Source organism: Bos javanicus, chromosome 29 (assembly GCF_032452875.1).
Source record: "Bos javanicus breed banteng chromosome 29, ARS-OSU_banteng_1.0, whole genome shotgun sequence".
NCBI lineage: Eukaryota > Metazoa > Chordata > Mammalia > Artiodactyla > Bovidae > Bos > Bos javanicus.
The window spans coordinates 23,528,544-23,550,242 of NC_083896.1; the positions used below are offsets into that span (position 1 = coordinate 23,528,544).

Here is a 21,699-nt window from a genome sequence, read left to right on the forward strand (position 1 = left end):
AAATCTTCCAGCAAACAAAAGCCCAGGTCCAGACGGCTTCACAGCTGAATTCTACCAAAAATTTAGAGAAGAGCTAACACCTATTCTGCTCAAACTCTTCCAGAAAATTGCAGAGGAAGGTAAACTTCCAAACTCATTCTATGAGGCCACCATCACCCTAATACCAAAACCTGACAAAGATCCCACAAAAAAAGAAAACTACAGGCCAATATCACTGATGAACATAGATGCAAAAATCCTTAACAAAATTCTAGCAATCAGAATCCAACAACACATTAAAAAGATCATACACCATGACCAAGTGGACTTTATCCCAGGGATGCAAGGATTATTCAATATCTGCAAATCAATCAATGTAATACACCACATTAACAAATTAAAAAATAAAAACCATATGATTATCTCAATAGATGCAGAGAAAGCCTTTGACAAAATTCAACATCCATTTATGATAAAAACTCTCCAGAAAGCAGGAATAAAAGGAACATACCTCAACATAATAAAAGCTATATATGACAGACCCACAGCAAACATTATCCTCAATGGTGAAAAATTAAAAGCATTTCCCCTAAAGTAAGGAACAAGATAAGGGTGCCCACTTTCACCATTACTATTCAACATAGTTTTGGAAGTTTTGGCCACAGCAATCAGAGCAGAAAAAGAAATAAAAGGAATCCAAATTGGAAAAGAAGAAGTAAAACTCTCACTGTTTGCAGATGACATGATCCTCTACATAGAAAACCCTAAAGACTCCACCAGAAAATTACTAGGATTAATCAATGAACATAGTAAAGTTGCAGGATATAAAATCAACACACAGAAATCCCTTGCATTCCTATACACTAATAATGAGAAAATAGAGAAATTAAGGAAACAATTCCATTCACCATTGCAATGAAAAGAATAAAATACTTAGGAATATATCTACCTAAAGAAACTAAAGACCTATATATAGAAAACTATAAAACACTGGTGAAAGAAATCAAAGAGGACACTAATAGATGGAGAAATATACCATGTTCATGGATTGGAAGAATCAATATAGTGAAACTGAGTATACTACCCAAAGCAATTTATAGATTCAATACAATCCTTATCAAGCTACCAACGGTATTCTTCACAGAGCTAGAATAAATAATTTCACAATTTGTATGGAAATACAAAAAACCTCGAATAGCCAAAGCAAATCTTGATAAAGAAGAATGGAACAGGAGGAATCAATCTGCCTGACTTCAGGCTCTATTACAAAGCCACAGTTATCAAGACAGTATGGTACTGGCACAAAGACAGAAATATTGATCAATGGAACAAAATAGAAAGCCCAGAAATAAATCCATGCACCTGTGGACACCTTATCTTTGACAAAGGAGGCAAGAATATACAATGGATTAAAGACAATCTCTTTAACAAGTGGTGCTGGGAAATCTGGTCAACCACTTGTAAAAGAATGAAACTAGAACACTTTCTAACACCATACACAAAAATAAACTCAAAATGGATTAAAGATCTAAACCTAAGACCAGAAATGATAAAACTCCTAGAGGAGAACATAGGCAAAACACTCTCTGACATACATCACAGCAGGATCCTCTATGACCCACCTCCCAGAATATTGGAAATAAAAGCAAAAATAAACAAATGGGACCTAATTAAACTTAAAAGCTTTTGCACAACAAAGGAAACTATAAACAAGGTGAAAAGACAGCCTTCAGAATGGGAGAAAATAATAGCAAATGAAGCAACTGACAAACAACTAATCTCAAAAATATAGAAGCAACTCTTACAGCTCAATTCCAGAAAAATAAATGACCCAATCAAAAAATGGGCCAAAGAACTAAATAGACATTTCTCCAAAGAAGACATACAGATGGCTAACAAACACATTAAAAGATGCTCAACACCACTCATTATCAGAGAAATGCAAATCAAAACCACTATGAGGTACCATTTCACACCAGTCAGAATGGCTGCGATCCAAAAGTCTACAAGCAATAAATGCTGGAGAGGGTGTGGAGAAAAGGGAACCCTCTTACACTGTTGGTGGGAATGCAAACTAGTACAGCCACTATGGAGAACAGTGTGGAGATTCCTTAAAAAACTGGAAATAGAACTGCCTTATGATCCAGCAATCCTACTGCTGGGCATACACACTGAGGAAACCAGAATTGAAAGAAACACGTGTACCCCAATGATCATCACAGCACTGTTTATAATAGCCAGGACATGGAAGCAACCTAGATGTCCATCAGCAGATGAATGGATAGGAAAGCTGTGGTACATATACACAATGGAGTATTACTCAGCCACTAAAAAGAATACATTTGAATCAGTTCTAATGAGGTGGATGAAACTGGAGCCTATTATACAGAGTGAAGTAAGCCAGAAAGAAAAACACCAATACAGTATGCTAACGCATATATATGAAATTTAGAAAGACGGTAATGATAACCCTGTATACGAGACAGCAAAAGAGACACTGATGTATGGAACAGTCTTTTGGACTCTGTGGGAGAGGGAGAGGGTGGGATGATTTGGGAGAATGGCATTGAAACATGTATAACATCATATAGGAAACAAGTCGCCAGTCCAGGTTCGAGGCACGATACTAGATGCTTGGGGCTGGTGCACTGGGACGACCCAGAGGGATGGTACGGGGAGGGAGGAGGGAGGAGGGTTCAGGATGGGGAACACATATATACCCATGGCGGATTCATTTTGATATATGGCAAAACCAATATAATATTGTAAAGTTTAAAAATAAACAAATGGAAAAAAAATCCTGCAAGCCTCACAGCCAAAAACAAACAAACAAACAAAAAAACACTTAGTAATACAGCTTTCCTAAATATGTGCCTCCAGGTCTGGAGCTGTGACAGACTTGAAGGCAGGTGAATGAACTGGGTGACTTCAAAGTTCATTTCTACTCTGTTTCCAGGAAGCACGCTGAGTTCATCAGGAGACCAGCTCTCTACAAGGCTACTGAGGAAGTAACTTCTCACAGTTCCCATGCCCATAAAGCCAAAGAGTAAACAGTGTCATTCAAACAGACATAAAAATACAATGTAAGAGCTACAGAAAATGTAATATCAAAGGAAACTGAATAGGCAAGATCAACAAAAGAAAGCACAAAGGAATCAAACACTTTAATAGGCCCACTTTGCAGAGCATAATGCAAAACTAGTCGATGACAGAAATTTATTTTCATAAGCATTAAACTCACTTCCAAATTCCTTCCTTAATGTAAGGAATTACTCAGCACTGAGCACAACAAAAAGACATCATTTACCAGACAGCCTCGTACTTTCATCATCCTGTGTTCACAATGTGTCAGAGGTTCACCTGTCTCTGGCCACTACAAGCCTCTGAGCCTTGCTTTCTGGATGATGTCACCAGAAGAGTGAGCAAGTTCATGCAGGTGATCATTTCAGGGAAAGAGAAGGTTTAATCAGAAAGACTGTAAAAGTAGGAGATGACGGCTCATTAAAGCTCTCACCCAACCAACCTTAAAGGCACTGCCGGCTCTCAGTAGGGGGACTCACTGGCTTCTCTGCTCTGCTCCCCCTGTGTTCAGCAGTCTCTTTGCAACCCCGACACCTCACCTCATTCCCAGCAAGTCTGCCTGCCACCCAGCATCATCATTAGCTGTAGTGGGGATTAGAACGGAATCCTTTTCAGGAACCATACGAGACCTGTGAATCAACAACTGGGTGGAAACAGATGGGGAGGGAGAGCAGAGGGGGAAGGAAAGAACAGTGACAGTTTCCAGTGCACCACACCAGCCTCACCTTGCAGGAACAGACTGAACACCTGTCTTCTTTCAGAGTCCACACCTGCCCGTTGCGCTTCAGCCCTCCTTCATGGGGGCAGTCACCAGAGCAGGAGGGCCCGGAGGGACAGAGGCAGTCAAAGCCCCCTGCCAGGTTGATGCAAGCAGAATCATTCCAACAGGTATGGGTTCTTAAGGCACATTCATCAATGTCTGCAAGAGAGAAAGCAGGGAGCTTTAGACTCTAGCCAAGATGATTATTAGAAAGTCATAATCACTGACTGTAGCCCTAGTTAACATCATTGTTTGCTTAGTGTCAAGTACTGCGCCAAGCTGTTCACATGCCTTATCTCCTTTACTCTGCAAAGTAGCTCTGTGTAGGACAATCTGTTCTTATCTCTAGTTGGGAAATGATGGAGCTGAGGCTCCTGTAAGTTAAATAGCATGCCCACTGTCATATAGCTAATAAGTGGCCAGTCTGGGACTCAAACCCATAGCTGTCAGACTCTAATTACTGAATTATTCAGTAGGAACCCTGAACTGGTTTTAGGAGATCCTCAAGAACTATACCATCCAGAGGCAATAAATACTGCTAATTCATTAACAGTGTGGAGACACCCCATTGAGACCTGGGTCGTTTAGAAAAGTTGTGAATAGATGAGCCACTGAGTAGGAACGAGTGAGCAATGAGGGCAATCCTGAGCCAATTAGACTGCCCCCAGATCCTGGGGCCAATGTTGAAAGAAAAGGAAATAATTCTTAAAGGATGCCTTGCCTAATCAAAAACTCACCTCCTTAATGACTAGCAGCAATTTTGCTCACACAAGAAAACATCTTGAGGCTACAGTTGAGGTATGGCATGAATTCTGATGAAAGACACCATATATTTTGCTGTTTTTCATTGACAGTCAAGTATGGAAGAAAAACAAATCCAGTAGCCCTCGTTGACATTCAGAGCTCTGGTGACCTTAGCATCTCAAACAGATTGCTATACATCCCTTGTTGGAGTCCTTTTCCTGAACTTATTCCTTCACAAGCCAGCAAATTTCATCTTTGAATAACTCTTTCAGAAATGTCTTCATTAAATGGAAATAAAATATATTATTTAGAAACTTCTACTTAGGTACCAGTTCTGAAATCACTCAAGGAAAGTCTGCTTGATTTTTCTTATGACAATCTTTAAAGTATTTGTATTTGAAAACATTAGCCATTTGTCTATCAGGTCATTTGTCTTCTCCATTGATTAATCTACTGCCAAGCCCTTCAAATATCTTTCAGATGACAATGTTGATTTCAACATATTTTAACCAAAAGTCTGCTCGGCACCAGGGTTTTTTGCACACTGGTGCTATAAATGTTGACAGTGACTTAAAGACACTGTCCTCATGAAAGTGATGTGGAGGAACACAGCAGTATATAAAAAACTGGCAGTAGGCTACTAATTGTAGGCGTGACTCCTACTGCAGGTGAGAATAACAGTATAAATTAACTTACTCTTCACACTAAAATCCATCTTAATTGTAGGCATTTTTTTAAGAATTAGGGAACTAAGCTGCACACAAAAAAGTGATTATAAGTGGCATTTCCCCCTTAGGTACTCAAAGTAAAAATGTGCTCAGAGACATAAAATCAATTTTACTGCTATTATTTTATGTGTGAGTGAGTGTGTGTGTGTGTGTGTGTGTGTGTGTGTGTGTGTATATATATATATATATATCTCAAAGTTTTTCAGAGTTCTTTTTCACAAGTCATGTCATATAATTGCAGGATGGAAATAGTTATTTTCAGTCTACAAAAGAAGGACTAAGTTACAGAGATGGCTAAGTGGTCACACCGCTGGTATGTCGTAGAGCAAAGACTGTGTTGGGTCTTACAACAGGTATACTACAGCTCTTTCCACTAAACTGTGCCAACTCAATTCCTAAAGTCTTCTTTAAGCATACTAGAGTAGTCTGTGGTTTTATCTACTTTCAACTAATTTGCCCTCTAGACATTGCAATTCTTTTTCAAGGATAAAATCTTGTATGGTCTCTTTTCAGCATTTTTAGTTGAAATTCAGAGAATATGGTATAATTAGTTTGCTAGAACTTTAAAACTCTAGTGACTTTAATAACAGTCAGAAACAATGACCTATCTTCCCTTACTGACTATATGCACTATATTGGTATAAAACTTGGCTTTATAGCCACAGTGCAAAGTGGAAGATGTTAAGGAATTCCAATCATACTTCTAGAAACTAGTTCATTATAAGGTTTTTTTAATCTTTGTTTTACCAATTGTAGCCTCAGTCAAAACACTGACTTAATGAATAATTATTTCTCCTTTGACATTTGTGGAAATGATCCTAAATTATGCTATCTAGATTCCAAGTCAACTACATCAGACCTTAATTACTTCTTCATTACTCCTGGGTAACATGTATGACCCTATGGTGCTTCTGCCTAGAAGCCTCTCTCATCTTCCTAGTCTTTTTCCTCTAATTCTTCCCAACAAAAAGTAGCAATGAATGCAGGAGTCAGGTCACACATGTTTGAAATTAAACTCTTCCAATTAATTGGTGATTATGTACTGGTCATTTTATACATTACACTGTGTATCCTTGGTCACATTATTTACTCTTTATGACCTTCAATTATCAACTGTATAAAACCATATCCACCTACTCTATAGTCTTTTGAAGGTAAAAACATATATAACATAATAAGTACTTAAAAATATTTGTTTATTTAATGAAGATAAATGATTAAGAACAACTGCAAGCCCTACCTCCTCAGTTAAGTATCTTCCAATATCATTACAGTTTAGAGTGATTATTCACCCTCTCTGAACACTCATTGCAATGATAGTTAGTAGTACATGGTTTACTGTATAGATATATGCTATCTTGGAACAATACTAAAGTGATATTTTTTGCATTATTCTCACTCCTATATTTTTGCTGAAAGTAACAAAACAGTATCTTATACTTCTCTCATCACATTTATAATCTGGTTTGTAAGTCTGGAGATACAGATAGAGAGTAAATTGATGATAGCTAGCTAGCTCATCACTTATATAATCATGAAAATAAAACTCAGGTTTCTTTGAACTCAATTCTGATTTTCATATAGCTCACCAGGCCTATTGCATTAGCCTCCTAGCTGGTCTATACTGACTCCAGCTACTTTTCACTCTAATTCAGTGATTTTTTGATTGTGGGCAAAATATAAATGTTTGGAGAGCTTTCCAGTCCAGGTTCGATGCACGATACTGGATGCTTGGGGCTAGTGCACTGGGATGACCCAGAGGGATGGTATGGGGAGGGAGGAGGGAGGAGGGTTCAGGATGGGGAACACATGTATACCTGTGGCGGATTCATTTTGATATTTGGCAAAACTAATACAATTATGTAAAGTTTAAAAATAAAATAAAATTAAAAAAAAATAAAAGTACTGATGTTTTCTAGTGGTGGTTCACCACTAGAAATGGGCTTAATTGGTGTAATTTAGGATCTAGACATCTGGGCTCTGTTCTGCCAGAGAATCATTGCTGTAAATACCTCTACAGGGTAGGGGTGTTGTATTAAAAATCAAACCTGTTCATGTCATTTCTCTGCCATATCTCCATGGATCTCTGATGCTTCTAATAGAACATTCAATCTCCTAGCATACACATAACCCTTGATTTGGCACTTCAGTTGTTACCTTCTGTCCCTTCCCCTTTCTCTTCAAAAGCAATGGGTGACCCACAAACAGGCCATGATGTTTCCTCTGGCTGTGTCTTGGAACATGCCTTTTCTAATTATGGGATTCCTCCTCTGCCCCTCCTTATCTCTGTTTCTTAGTGTACATGTAATGGGTGGGGTGTAAATTAATTGAAAAGGTAAACTTTTCCCTTTCCTGTGTGCTATCTTTACTCTCATGCATTCTTCAAAATCCAGATCAAGCATCACCATCCCTCATCCTGTAGGACGGTCACTACTGGCATTTTAGTTTCTCTGTACCTTGCTCTGTATCCTTGCATTCATCTCTTTGGAGTTATATGTTTAATATATCCATGGCTCCATAGGTAGATGGTGAACTCATTAAGGGCAAAAACTAAATCTTTTTCCTTTTTCTCATTAGGAAGTGCAAAAGAATATACTTTGGATGTGCAATGTATTTATTTAACTTCCAGGCAAGAGTACTGGAGTGGGTTGTCATTTCCTCCTCCAGGGGATCTTTCCAACACAGGGATTGAATCTGCCTCTCCTACATTGGCAGTCGAATTCTTTACCACTTCACCACCTGGGAAGTCCATTTAACTTACCTAAATCCAGGAATTTTACAGACCAATATGACTATAAAAGACTGCTTTGCCAAAAGTTAGTGTTTGGGGTGTTCGATAAGCATGAGGCATAACCACAACCCTTCTCTTCAGGGAACGCATCTTATTGTTGACTTTTCATCTGGGAAAGGTCTTGGGTCTAGTTCAAAATACAATAATACAGAAAGCAGTAACCACACTGAAATAGGAAAGCCACCTTTCCTCTTCCCTCCATATCCCAGTTTCCTTTCAAATGCTTAAGGGAACAATGGCAGAGAAAGACTCATCAACAAATCACCCCAGGAACTGTCTGGAAGATTAATTTCAACAGATCTACAATGGCAACAAAAGGATCTTTAACTTATGGTCTCCTCAAAAATACTCTCTAAATTGGCAGTTAATGCCCGGCTAGAACATGCTTTTTTAACATTTGGTTATTTTGCATTTAAGAAAGTTACAAACATATTGGCAGTGTTTTCCTCTCGTAAATTAAGAAACCTGAGCAAAAAGATGAACACACCTAGGGGTTCACAATAAAAGCAGGGTGCAAAACCTGGATTTGCTTTCAGTGCTCCAGAATGAAAGGATTTCACAGTTGAATATAGGACCATATTGCCTACAGAGTTCCATGTAATTGCTTTACTTATGACACAGAAATCTAATTCTGCTTCCATGCAATTTAACAGATTTATGGAAAGCCAGATGTTAGCAATTACGGAAACTGACATTATTCATATTCTTGGTAATACAGACCTGTTTGCTCTGCACAAAGCCAACTTAATCTATTATACATATCCCAAGGCATCCAAAGGAAAGAGGCACCCTATTTACATATTGCAACTGTTGTTCTCTGCTGAGCAAACACAAAGACAGTCACCCATGATACTTACCCAAATCATCAGACAGGCCTCCAATGACAAAGAGGCAATGAAATGAAAATCAGGCAAAATATTCCATACACAAATCTATAATCATTAAAATGTACTTGTGGTTTTTTTTTTCTTATTCTAAGTAATGTCTGTCTGTGATTTCCTTTTGTTTCTCCCTGTAAATTCATTATTTAAAATGCTCCATGCTGAAACTCCAATACTTTGGCCACCTGATGCGAAGAGCTGACTCATTTGAAAAGACCCTGATGCTGGGAAAGATTGAGGGCAGGAGAAGGGGATGACAGAGGATGAGATGGTTGGATGGCATCACTGACTCGATGGACATGGGTTTGGGTGGACTCCGGGAGTTGGTGATGGACAGGGAGGCCTGGCGTGCTGTGGTTCATGGGGTCGCAAAGAGTTGGACACGACTGAGCAACTGAACTGAACTGAATGCTAGTATGAGAACATTTTTAATAAAATCCCATGGCTAAGCCTACATTAGAACTAATTTTCCTGCACTGACAGTTTCATAATTTCTGAAAGTTGTTATTATTGTACTTAATTTTGCTTTAAAAAATCTAGTTGTGCCTAGACAGTCTGCTTTGTTCTTTAATTTGAAGTTCTTATGTTACCTGCACTTGGGAAAAAAAAAAAAAAAAACTCTTCAGAGACGTTTATATCCGTAGCAATCAAACCAATCCTAAACTAGCCCCAAACAATTTTCCTGGCTTTCCAAAAAAAAAAAAAAAGGCTCTGTGGAAGTTTTAATAGTATAACAACTGTAATGGTACCTGCTTCAGGAGCTGAAACTTTACAAGTTGATTTCAGAGATCAAGGGAAATATTTTTTTCCAATGGTTTGGTAGCATTAAGTCAGAGGAATGACCTTTGTCATTACCCTGTCTTCTTCCTTGAATAACTACTGCAATGCATTTTGACTTACTTTCAAATTCCAAACAGGTGATGTGTCAGAAAACAAAATTTAACCTGGGGTTTGAATAGCCAGCTGTGTGTGTTCTGACTTGGAAATCGTTACCAGACATTAGTAGTTTGGAAATGAGAACGGAGCTTGAGGGCTTATTAGTGATAGACAAGATAGAGCGCAGAAGCTTCTCCCATAGCAAAAGCAGCACCGCTTCTCTTGCAGTGGCAGAGAGAAAGCTACAGGGGAAAATGTAAACACTGCACATCAGCAAAATGAAAGAAAACTGAGGAAATCTGAGGTCTGAGATGGCCTGCAAAATATAAGGCTAATGAGATTTAAGCATAGGAAGTTTCAGGCCCAGACAAGAGAAGCGACCGCCATGTTCCCTGTGTGCCAGTCACATCATACTTTGATAACATGTTCCCCATAGAGCTCAGACTATTAAGAGTGGTGCTGAGATACTCGGGACACATCAGAAGAGAGAACACCAGCATAGCAACGGGCTCCAACTCATCTCAATTGAATGAAACGAGGTGTTCAGCCTGAAATGTAAAGACAGAAAGAAGATATCGTTGAGCTATAATTTTGCCTATTTGAGATGCTATCATGTGTCTCTTAAGAAGTTCCGATGTCCCTCCAGCGTTAACTCTTCAATCTCTATAGTTCCAGTCTCTAACCTTTCTTGAGATAGAGAAAAAAAAAAAAAAAAACTGTCACTATGGTATTTCTTATTGCTCAGTGTGTAATTGCATTATTCTCTAATGAGGCTCCCTCTTTTCCTTTAACTGAGCTGACTCTATGAGGAGAAAAAAAGAACATCTTGTGATGACTCACTCTTTTAAATCCAGGTCTTGTTCCTGGTGTTTACAACCAGCAGCAAGCTTCCATGTGACCCTCTTCAAAGCCTAAACCTGAAGGTTCCCATGACCATTAGTTTGCAAAAGCATTGCTCTTTACTTAAATATTGTTATTGATGATTTTAATTTGAGCTCTCTCCTGATCCTTGTGGGATATGATGTTGCCTTATTCATCCTCTTACCTCTTCATTCATCCAATCGCTAACAATCAGTCGTTAATCATTCAACTAATTACACATATCATATTCGTTGAGCGTCTTCTCTGTCCTAGACGGAGTATTAGAGACTGGGATAAAACGGGCAAAGGATACAGACATAGGTCTGTAAGTATAAACCTTACAGTCTTTTCCCAGTTTTAAAGTTATTACCATTTTCCAAAGTTCCATCTCTGGTCTTTTGTTCTCTTTCTCCTCAGTGGACACAGTATAAGACACCAATTTAAAGCTTAAGTGTTGAAATTCAGCATCAGTACGTGCAAGTTAACATGACCTGTTGTCCCCATTGTGCCTGGGACTGGGAGTGGACAGCGTCTCTGAGATAGGTGACTTTTGGTGATAAAACTGGGAAAGTTCTAGGCAAAGGGGGACACATAAGCCAACTGCACCCCACTCCCATCCCTACAATTTACCCAACACCTGGAAAATTTATCTAACATCTCTGAGCCTTGGTCTCATCATTTGAAAAGGGTGGGTACAAAAATACACCCTGGGATAACTGGTAATTTGAGTAAGAAGGTAATACAATGCTTACCATTTAGTAATTGTTCAGAAATGACTAGCTGCTATTCTTGTTTGTATTATTTTTTTCTCTCCTGGAGTTTATCTCATGGATTCCACTAGCCTAATAAACCTGAGCTCTTACTATGCAGCCAGCTCACAACTTCATCTGTTTACTGAGGGATTTCTACTTGAATTCTGAACTCTCACATAAATTCTCATGGATTTGATCAGTACTTTGGCCAGCCAAACCCAGAAATGCTAGCACTCCAAGTTCTTTCTGAGCCCTAATCAAAAATGTGTTGTATTAGGTGACTAATATCAAAAGAATATAGTTTTCTGACACTCTATAAACTCCCATGGTCACTGACTACATTTTATTTTTTACAGAGTGTGCAAATTTGGGTGTTCTACTGCATATGAAGAAAACAGTTCCTTCTAGGTAGGAAAACAAGAGTAGAATACAAGCAGAGTAACCTTCTAAATTAACCAAAGTAGCCTGCTTTCTGCCATGAACAAATCACGCTTCTTTAACTAGTGATTACATCTGTTTAAAATCAATACAATTCTGACCAGTGGGGAGAATAAATAAAAAATCTATAACTATTGAAATACTTACTAACCAAAGAGAATTTTACTGCAATGAGAGGCTACAGTATTGATGCTGACAACCCTAGATTTATATGTTTTTACACATCTGTTTCTAGGTGGGAGGGAGGGTTGTGATAGAGCTGAATTTGATGCCAGCAGTAGAACAGTGATGTTTTTACAGATTACTAAAACGCCTAACACTGGTCTGTATACATTCTATTGTTATATTTATTGTGTGGCTTAATCTCCTTAACAAAATTTCACCCTCAACTGAAAAGAATAAACTGCATGCCCTTGACTTTTATGTTACCAGTATGTCCTTTATGTTACCTTGTATGATTAGCTGGGAACATACTTTTCTCTTCCTTATTCATTCAGGAGTATTATTCTGGTCTTACTTATCTTTGTGTTTTCCACAGCACCTTTTAGACTGTCTCTCCTCTACTTAAATGTGCATACACAGGTTTTACCTTTGAATCTGATGGAACAACCCTTGTCCTTTGGGGGTCTCAGTTTTCTCTTTAATAAACTATAGGATTTGTGTAAAATACTTTCTATGCTCTTATCCATTTCATCTTTATATGATTACTTTTCACCTTCATAGGACTGAGCTTGTAACTCCAGTGTTAGAATATGACTGGTGACAGATGGAGAACAGGATGAAATGAATGGAAGACCCCAGTTTCAGGATTAAAAAAAGGATTTCTTAGAATTAAATCATTTTCTTGGACATTTACTGTTTATTGAAATATCCCTTGCCTCTTCTAATGAACATGTGCAAGCAGGTGCTGAAGAGAAAAATAATGAAGGGAACAGCATGGTTTTCCTGTTTCATTGGCAAGGTTACCTTTAGTGACAAATATGTGTGGGGAATCCAGCCAGGGTGAAAACCAAAACTAACTCTCTACTTTAACAAATCATTCTCTCAAGAAAGCTGACAGATGAGAAATAATTTCTTATCTCTTCTATGCCAAGAAAAAGCCCTAGGCACCGAGAGGTTACAAAGTAATTTCATCTACCATCAGAAACATTCTGCAACTTACAAAGAAATCAATGGCCAAAACCCATTATCAATAGTACAGTTCTCACCAAATAAGGGCTCATCTAAATAAGAGCCTCAGGCTATGGCCCTAAGAATTCAAAGACCATCCATGTCTTTCACTTCTCCTTTCGCTCCTCTCTTTATTATGGATCCTGCCTTCTAGGAAGTCTTCCCTGGTGGCGTAAGAGACATGGCTTTATCCCTGGGTCGGGAAGATCCCCTGGAGAGGGAAATGGGAACCCACTCCAGGATTCTTGCGTAGAAAATCCCATGGACACGGGAGCCTGGCGGGCTTCAGTCCATGGTGTCGCAAAAAGTGGGACACAACTGAGCATGCGTGCAGGACTTCCAGGGATGGGTGAAAGCTTTTCTAAAAGCTTTGTTCCAGTGGAGGGAGAGTTACAGCACTGACCTAGGACAGCAACCTGGGCCACCATGCCAAGAAGAGCAATATCCACAGAGAAGACTAACACATGATAAACAAATCTTAATGTGATGTCACGGTGTCTTTTCTTGGATGAGTCCTTCTCTTGCATCGTCTTTCTCTCTTCATATTTCTTCTCCTAATAAACGTATTGGTAAAAATAGATTGGGCTTCCTGTTTTGAAGGGATATCCTCTGGAAAGACCTAGAGGGCTTTTGGGAGAGTCAAGGAAAAAATAAAGCAAAGAGTAGGCAACTTGAACCCACCCTGCCCTAGACTTTTGAGAGGCAAGTTCTGTTTATTTTGAATTTGTCATTCTGTGTTTTTCTTTTTTTTTTTTTTAACCTCACAGGAGGCAAAACCATAAAAGCCAAAACTAAGTTGGTTTCTGTGGAGCCCTATAACAAGGTCACTGGACAAAAATATCTGGAACTAACTGACCAAGCCGCATGGCAAGGACACAAGCCTCTGGATCTAACCCTGACCCCACATTAGGTAAAATACCCACCTAACCTAATGCTGCACTTCCAGGAGGAATTTTCTCTGTCTTGAGGCTATAAAAATTGGCTGCTGCTACCTGCAAAAGGAGTCAGCTCTCCCCTGAGCCAGCCCACTGTTTTCACAGCATCTCCCACTCTAATAAACTTTATTCTCCTCTCGATCTGCCTTGTATCTGAAAATTCTTTTCCAACCTGCACAAAGACCTCAAATAGTTTCCAGAGAAAAAGCAAAGGAAGCCACACAGAGTCTCTCCTTGAGCAAACTCTAGTCAGGCTCCTCTGACTAGAGCCCTTTTCTTGATTAGGCCTCAGCCTGGGTCTATAAACTGCTGACTCTTAGCACAAATAATTTTGTCCTGCCATGTTAAAAAAATTCATAAACTCTAGCATAGATTCTAACAGCTCAAGGTAGCATCCCTAAAGTAAGGAATCTAGCCCCTTTAAGTTCCCTCATGGGGAAGCACAAGACTGCCGAAAGAATTTTCCAGTTGTCCCAGCCAACATCTGCATGAAGACAGGCCCCCGTCTCCCCTCCTAGTCTCTCTAGGTGAATAGAGATCTAACTGCAGTAAGAGCTGGTGAACAGACCCAGATGGGATTTGTATGGACCAACACCCTCTTTCTGCTTTTTATAAATTTCTACTTCCCTGAATCTCCTCAAGCCCCTACTTTTCTTCTTCAGACTTGCTCATTTTCCTTTTAGAATGCTCAATCCCCTCTGCACAAATCAAAGTTGACTTCAGTTCATGGTGGACCCCCTTCTCTACTGCTGTAGTTTATTACTGATTAAAATCTGTCCTTGCTACTCGAGTCTGATTTTATTTATCTTTGACATGGCTCAGGCTGCTCGAGTATAAACAAAAGGAATTCTTACAGTTCATCTGTGGTCCAGCTCAGCTCCTCAGAGTAAGCAGCAGTTAGGTAGGGGTCAATGTCCTCATTAATAATAGACATGGTTTCTCAGAGAGTCCTTTTATTAATTCACTTATTCAACAAATATTTATTGTGTACATATGATATGCTGCACACTATTCTAGGAACTGGGAATACTACTGCAAACAAAACAGACAAAATTCCTGCTTGTGGGAAGGTTAATTTTAATGGAGCAGTCAAACAGTGAATAATTCTTTACATGTATCTTTTTTAGCAACCTGCAGATGCTTTGGTATTTCAACCATGACTCACTTTATTGTCATGATTAACATGTCTTTGTGAAACAGATTTCTATCCTTTTATTATGTATAATGATAATACCTTAATATATGTCATTGTTGAGTCACTAAGTCATATCCAACTGTTTTATACCCCCATGGACTGTACCCTAACAGGCCCCTCTGTTCATGGGATTTCCTAGGCAAGACTACTGGAGTGGGTTTCCATCTCCTCCAGGGGATCTTTTCAACCCAGGGATCGAACCTACATCTCCTGCATTGGCAGGTAGATTCTTTACCATTGAGCCACCAGGGAAACCCTTTATTATATATAATAACAATAATTTATCATATTCTTATACCTTTACTCCTTAGATTTTTCAGAATCCTTTCAAATCAGGATCTACTTTGTCCTTTCAAAAAACTTAGCACTACCATCACTTTTCCTCAAAAGAACCAAGCAGAGAGTCAAATGATTATTCCTAAATGTTTCTACCAAGTTTATCTCCATGATAGGAAAGAACGAACACTCACTTCTCTGAATCTTGGCCACATATAAAGGGGAAAATATGGGTGTGAAGTGTATTTGAGCCTTGATGTTTTCTGTTTTAAAAACTGTTTTTCCTGCTATTTTTTCAATCCAGCCATTTGGTCAGGATTGTTATGGCAGGAGGAGAAGGGGACGACAGAGGATGAGATGGCTGAATGGCATCACCGACTCGATGGACGTGAGTTTGAGTGAATTCCGGGAGTTGGTGATGGACAGGGAGGCCTGGTGTGCTGTGATTCATGGGGTCACAAAGAGTCAGACACGACTGAGCAACTGAACTGAACTGAACTGAACTGTTATGACAGAAAAAATCATTTTGCCCTCAAACCATGGGTAAAGTAAGATTCTTCTTCTAGCTTTGTGTACTCTTTCAGCAATACCTGTACCTCACTATAAGAAATATAGGAACATGGCTAGAGCTTAGAGCTAGTATATTTCTGAGTTTGGACACAAATAGAGGCATCTTGACTTCAAGTCAGGCTTATCCCTCATTATCACACAACGGCAGGCTCCCAAGTCCACAGAGAACGAACTTTCTGCAAAGACCTAATGGAAAATCTCCAACATAGCAGCCAGTACATAGACCGTCCAAATATTAACTGGTGCTCATTATATGTAAAGGCTTCCCAGGTAGCTTAGTGCTAAAGAATCTGCCTGCCAATGCAGGAGACATGGGTATGATCCATGGGTAGGGAGAAGGAAATGGCAACCCACTCCAGTATTCTTGGCTGGAAAATCTCATGGACAGAGGAGCCTGGGGAGCTATCGTCCAAAAGGTCGCAAGAGTTGTACATGACTTAGTGACTGAGCATGCACACACTACATGTAAAAGGTAATACTAAAACAACAAAAGCAAGATCCATCTTTAAAAAACATTGCAACTAATTGGAGTAGATTGAATGCTCACTGTCCACCCTTATGTAACTGATTGACTCATTTACATTTCTACTGCTTGGACTATTACAGTAGCAAGTTTCTGTTTTCCCTGCCTAGGTCTTTTCAAAGAGAAATTAGATTACTAGATCACACCACTCTCTCACTATCTCAAGGGCTCTTTAGTAGGAAAATGCCCCAGTTTGAGTTGCTTCAAGGTAATATATCTAGGAATTGGCAGAAAACTGAATTTAATCTATATTTTATTTATATGAATCCCAAAACTAACTGCTTTAAACAACAGAATGGGAAAGACTAGGGATCTCTTCAAGAAATCAGAGATACCAAAGGAACTTTTCATGCAAAGATGAGCTCAATAAAGGACAGAAATGGTATGGACCTAACAGAAGCAGAAGATATTAAGAAGAGATGGCAAGAATACACTGAAGAACTGTACAAAAAAGATCTTCATGACCCAGATAATCACGATGGTGTGATCACTGACCTAGAGCCAGACATCCTGGAATGTGAAGTCAAGTGGGCCTTAGAAAGCATCACTACGAACAAAGCTAGTGGAGGTGATGGAATTCCAGTTGAGCTATTTCAAATCCTGAAAGAGGATGCTGTGAAAGTGCTGCACTCAATATGCCAGCAAATTTGGAAAACTCAGCAGTGGCCACAGAACTGGAAAAGGCCAGTATTCATTCCAATCCCAAAGAAAGGCAATGCCAAAGAATGCTCAAACTACTGCACAATTGCACTCATCTCACACGCTAGTAAAGTAATGCTCAAATTTCTCCAAGCCAGGCTTCAGCAATATGTGAACCATGAACTTCCTGATGTTCAAGCTGGTTTTAGAAAAGGCAGAGGAACCAGAGATCAAATTGCCAACATCTGCTGGATCATAGAAAAAGCAAGAGAGTTCCAGAAAAACATCTATTTCTGCTTTATTGACTATGCCAAAGCCTTTCACTGTGTGGATCACAATAAACTGTGGAAAATTCTGAAAGGAATACCAGACCACCTGATCTGCCTCTTGAGAAATTTGTATGCAGGTCAGGAAGCAACAGTTAGAACTAGACATGGAACAACAGACTGGTTCCAAATAGGCAAAGGAGTACGTCAAGGCTGTATATTGTCACCCTGTTTATTTAACTTCTATGCAGAGTACATCATGAGAAACGCTGGACTGGAAGAAACACAAGCTGGAATCAAGATTGCCACGAGAAATATCAATAACCTCAGATATGCAGATGACACCACCCTTATGGCAGAAAGTGAAGAGGAACTCAAAGCCTCTTGATGAAAGTGAAAGTGGAGAGTGAAAAAGTTGGCTTAAAGCTCAACATTCAGAGAATGAAGATCATGGCATCTGGTCCCACCACTTCATGGGAAATAGATGGGGAAACAGTGGAAACAGTGTCAGACTTTATTTTTCTGGGCTCCAGAATCACTGCAGATGGTGACTGCAGCCATGAAATTAAAAGACTCTTACTCCTCGGAAGGAAAGTTATGACCAACCTAGATAGCATGTTCAAAAGCAGAGACATTACTTTGCCAACAAAGGTCCGTCTAGTCAAGGCTATGGTTTTTCCTGTGGTCATGTATGGATGTGAGAGTTGGACTGTGAAGAAGGCTGAGCACTGAAGAATTGATGCTTTTGAACTGTGGTGTTGGAGAAGACTCCTGAGAGTCCCTTGGAGTGCAAGGAGATCCAACCAGTCCATTCTAAAGGAGATCAGCCCTGGGATTTCTTTGGAAGGAGTGATGCTAAAGCTGAAACTCCAGTACTTGGCCACCTCATGCGAAGAGTTGACTCATTGGAAAAGACTCTGATGCTGGGAGGGATTGGGGGCAGGAGGAGAAGGGGACGACAGAGGATGAGATGGCTGAATGGCATCACTGACTCAATGGACGTGAGTCTGAGTGAACTCTGGGAGTTGGTGATGGACAGGGAGGCCTGGTGTGCTGCGATTCATGGGGTCGCAAAGAGTTGGACAGGACTGAGCGACTGATCTGATCTGATCAATTTCTCAGTTGAGAAATTATTACTCATTGTGTGGCAGAGAACACACCTCTGTTCTCACGTTTCCCTTCTATAAAATGAGACATCATACCAAACCTGGAGAGTTGTTGTGAGAACTACAGGACAAATGTTAGCACACAGGAGCTGCTTGGTAATGATCATGATCAAAAAATCAGCTGATTTTGATGGCCTCACTTTTTCAGCAAACATTCCAAGCAAAAGGAACAGGAGGAGCAAAATTGCACAGGTGCAGATAATCACAATGATACATGTATGATAGAGAGTTTGAAACTGTGGGATATGCTATTTACATAGCTATATTTTATATTAAAAAGAGCTACTAAAAAGTATCAGAGTTTTCACCACAAAATAAGTGCTTCAGAGACAACTGTTAGAGACACTAATATTTATGAAATAGAATTCAAAACTTTCAACCCCTTAGCTTAGAATACAAGCCCCTTCATACTCTGGTCTCCACCTGTTTCCAGGGCTCCTTTCTTGCCTTTCCTCACCTATAACATGCCCATATATATATATATATATAATGTACTTCATCCATATTGAAAATCTCACCATCCTTTTGAACAGAATTAGGTCTCTTCCATGATCCTGTTCCCCATCCGACTAGTATCCCTGCCTGGAATCCTTACCTTAATATCTACTTTGCCTGGAAAACTTCCTTCTCATCCTAAGATCCAGTGAAAAAGATAACATTTTCTGTGAAAATCCCCACATATATTGCTATCTCCACATGCTGCAACCCTAACAGGAGTTCCATTTTTCCTTCAGTCACTCTATCTTTCTATCTATGATAAACAGCTTTTTGTTGTATGGAAATGTGATAGAGATGTAGGGTTTACTACTACTTCTGAACACACAGATTATACTTCCCCGAACTCATGAATTCAGACTGGACTGTATATCTATTTCCAGCCAACAGCTTGTAAGCAAACATAATGTGTCACTTTCAGGTCAAATAATTTTAGCAAGACTCCCTCCAATGCTTTTCCCTGCTATATCAATCAATTCCCATGATCTAGATGGCACACCTTCATCATGTGTAGAGAGTCTGTTAGTCTGTCCTGCTGAATGATGTCACAGAAGATATGTATCCATACCTACAGAGGACTTTTAAAAGAAATAAAGCTTTTGTTGTTTCCTTAATTTTTTTTAAATTTATGTATTTAATTGCCCTGCCTACCTCCTCTCTCCTCATTCCTGATGCTGTGCCTTAGACTTAACATGAGGACTGGCATAGAGCAGACCCTTTCAATACATGCTCTTTGAATAAGCGTATGCTGACAGTACTTTAGTGGGTTTGGGTACAATAGTTAAAATTCTCTGCTCGTAAACCCACAGATAGATATTTCACAGTGGCATGAATAACCCCAGACTAAAACAATTCAACATTCATTTTAAAGAAGTGGTACATGCTGATGTCTATGTTGCAGCATAGATAAGATCTTTGGCTCTAAGACATTCAAACCACACATTTCTGTAATGAAACAATTGCTCACACTGCACTTCAAGAAGCAAGAAGCTGACAACTACATGGAATTCAATTCCACACAGTGCTCAGAAACTGCTAAAGGAAGGCAGGTGACCCCCCCGGAGACTGAATTATAGATCTTCAGGTGGAAAGTCGGACTGGGAACACTGAGGCTGGATCCTGATGTTTCAACAGTGGTTTTTACATTGTTGGAGTCAGTGTTATTCGGAGACCCTCAGAACCTCAGAAAATACGGTTCTGCTTCCTCCAAACGAGGCATGAACACACATATACACAAACTTGCCCACAGGTTCAGGGCATTCATGGACACCCTCTGAAGCCTTTCAGTGAAACAAAAGACAAACTGGTTTTCAAACTTGAGTGAACATCAGAATCCACTAAAGAGGGAGCATTAAAAAATAGATCACCATGCCCATTCCCAGGTTTGTCTATTTAGTAGGTCTGGAGTGGGGTAAAAATATTTCATTTCTCACAACTTCCCAGCTGATGCTGATGAAACTGCTGGTCTAAAGGGTCACACTTCTAGAACCTCTGCCCTAAGCGCCATGAAACTCAGCTTCCTGAGTTCACAGGAAGTAATGTTAGGAACTATTTTTAGAAACACTTTCCCCCTTAGTCACTCGATTGTCACTCATTTGGCACTAACTCTTCAAGAAGACAGTAAAAAAAAAAAAAAAAAAAAAGTCATTTAAAACTCATCAAGAGGATTTTGCATGGTGTTAGCTTCAAGATCCTGTGCCAGAAAAATCAAAGGGCTTCTATTGTTGCTTGATCTTTCTAAATATGCCAAGTTCACATTGAAGGAAAAGACCTTACAGAAAACCCACAATTGCACTTTTTTAGGGGGAAAAAGTCAGTCATTTTCTCTGCGTATCACACAACTGTTACTCTCTTGTATAGTCACTGCATGACCCCATCTCTGCCTCCAAGAAAGCCCTTCTCACAGCTCCCATCCGACTTGCTTCATTTTCGCAGAACTGCCATTGGGCTGATTCACACAGCACAGAATCGTCTTGGAGTGCCCCTGGAGACCTGTATCATCCTTCTTTATATCCCCTAAGCCTAAAGAGGCAGCTGGCTTCTAATTACTGCTTCTGAGTTGCTGTAGCCAGAGACATTGAACTACCAAGTCTTCATTTAACACAGTAGAAAAGAAAGCAATCTTCTAGATATCATTTAAAAAATTACTGGTTAGGTTATAATACATGAAAGACATAAAATATACTTATTCAAAGGAGAAAAAGGTGTCAAAAACATAAGGACTGGGACAATTTAGCTTTGGGACAAAACAGCTATGCCCCAATAAGCCTTTAGAAGATTACTCAATACATGACAGTTAACGTAAGATTACTCAATACATTGTTAATAATCACCGGAGAAGAAGAATGCAAGAGACATATAGTCAAATGATTGTCTTATAGCAACATTAATTAATAATAGAAATGAATAATAATATAAAAATTGCTGGTACTTAAAGAACAATTATGTCCAAAAATGTTTCATTGCAGAACTGAGGGAAAAAAAACCCTCCCTACTTTGAACACATTATTCAATGATACTGAACAAATAGGTTTTCCAGAAACATTCCGTTCATTTCAGTCGCTCAGTCATGT

The 21,699-nt window shown here is 39.3% G+C and overlaps 1 protein-coding gene across 2 annotated transcripts in view; it reads right to left on the reverse strand.

Annotated features, from left to right (window-relative positions):
• The window catches only part of NELL1 (neural EGFL like 1), a 1,051,740-nt gene that overhangs the window by 41,598 nt on the left and 988,443 nt on the right, over positions 1-21,699 (reverse strand). For both annotated transcript variants that reach the window (XM_061406202.1, XM_061406204.1), the window contains one exon: positions 3,786-3,979. In XM_061406202.1, the coding sequence (XP_061262186.1) occupies positions 3,786-3,979 (194 nt within the window). The remainder of the gene's footprint in view (positions 1-3,785; positions 3,980-21,699) is intronic.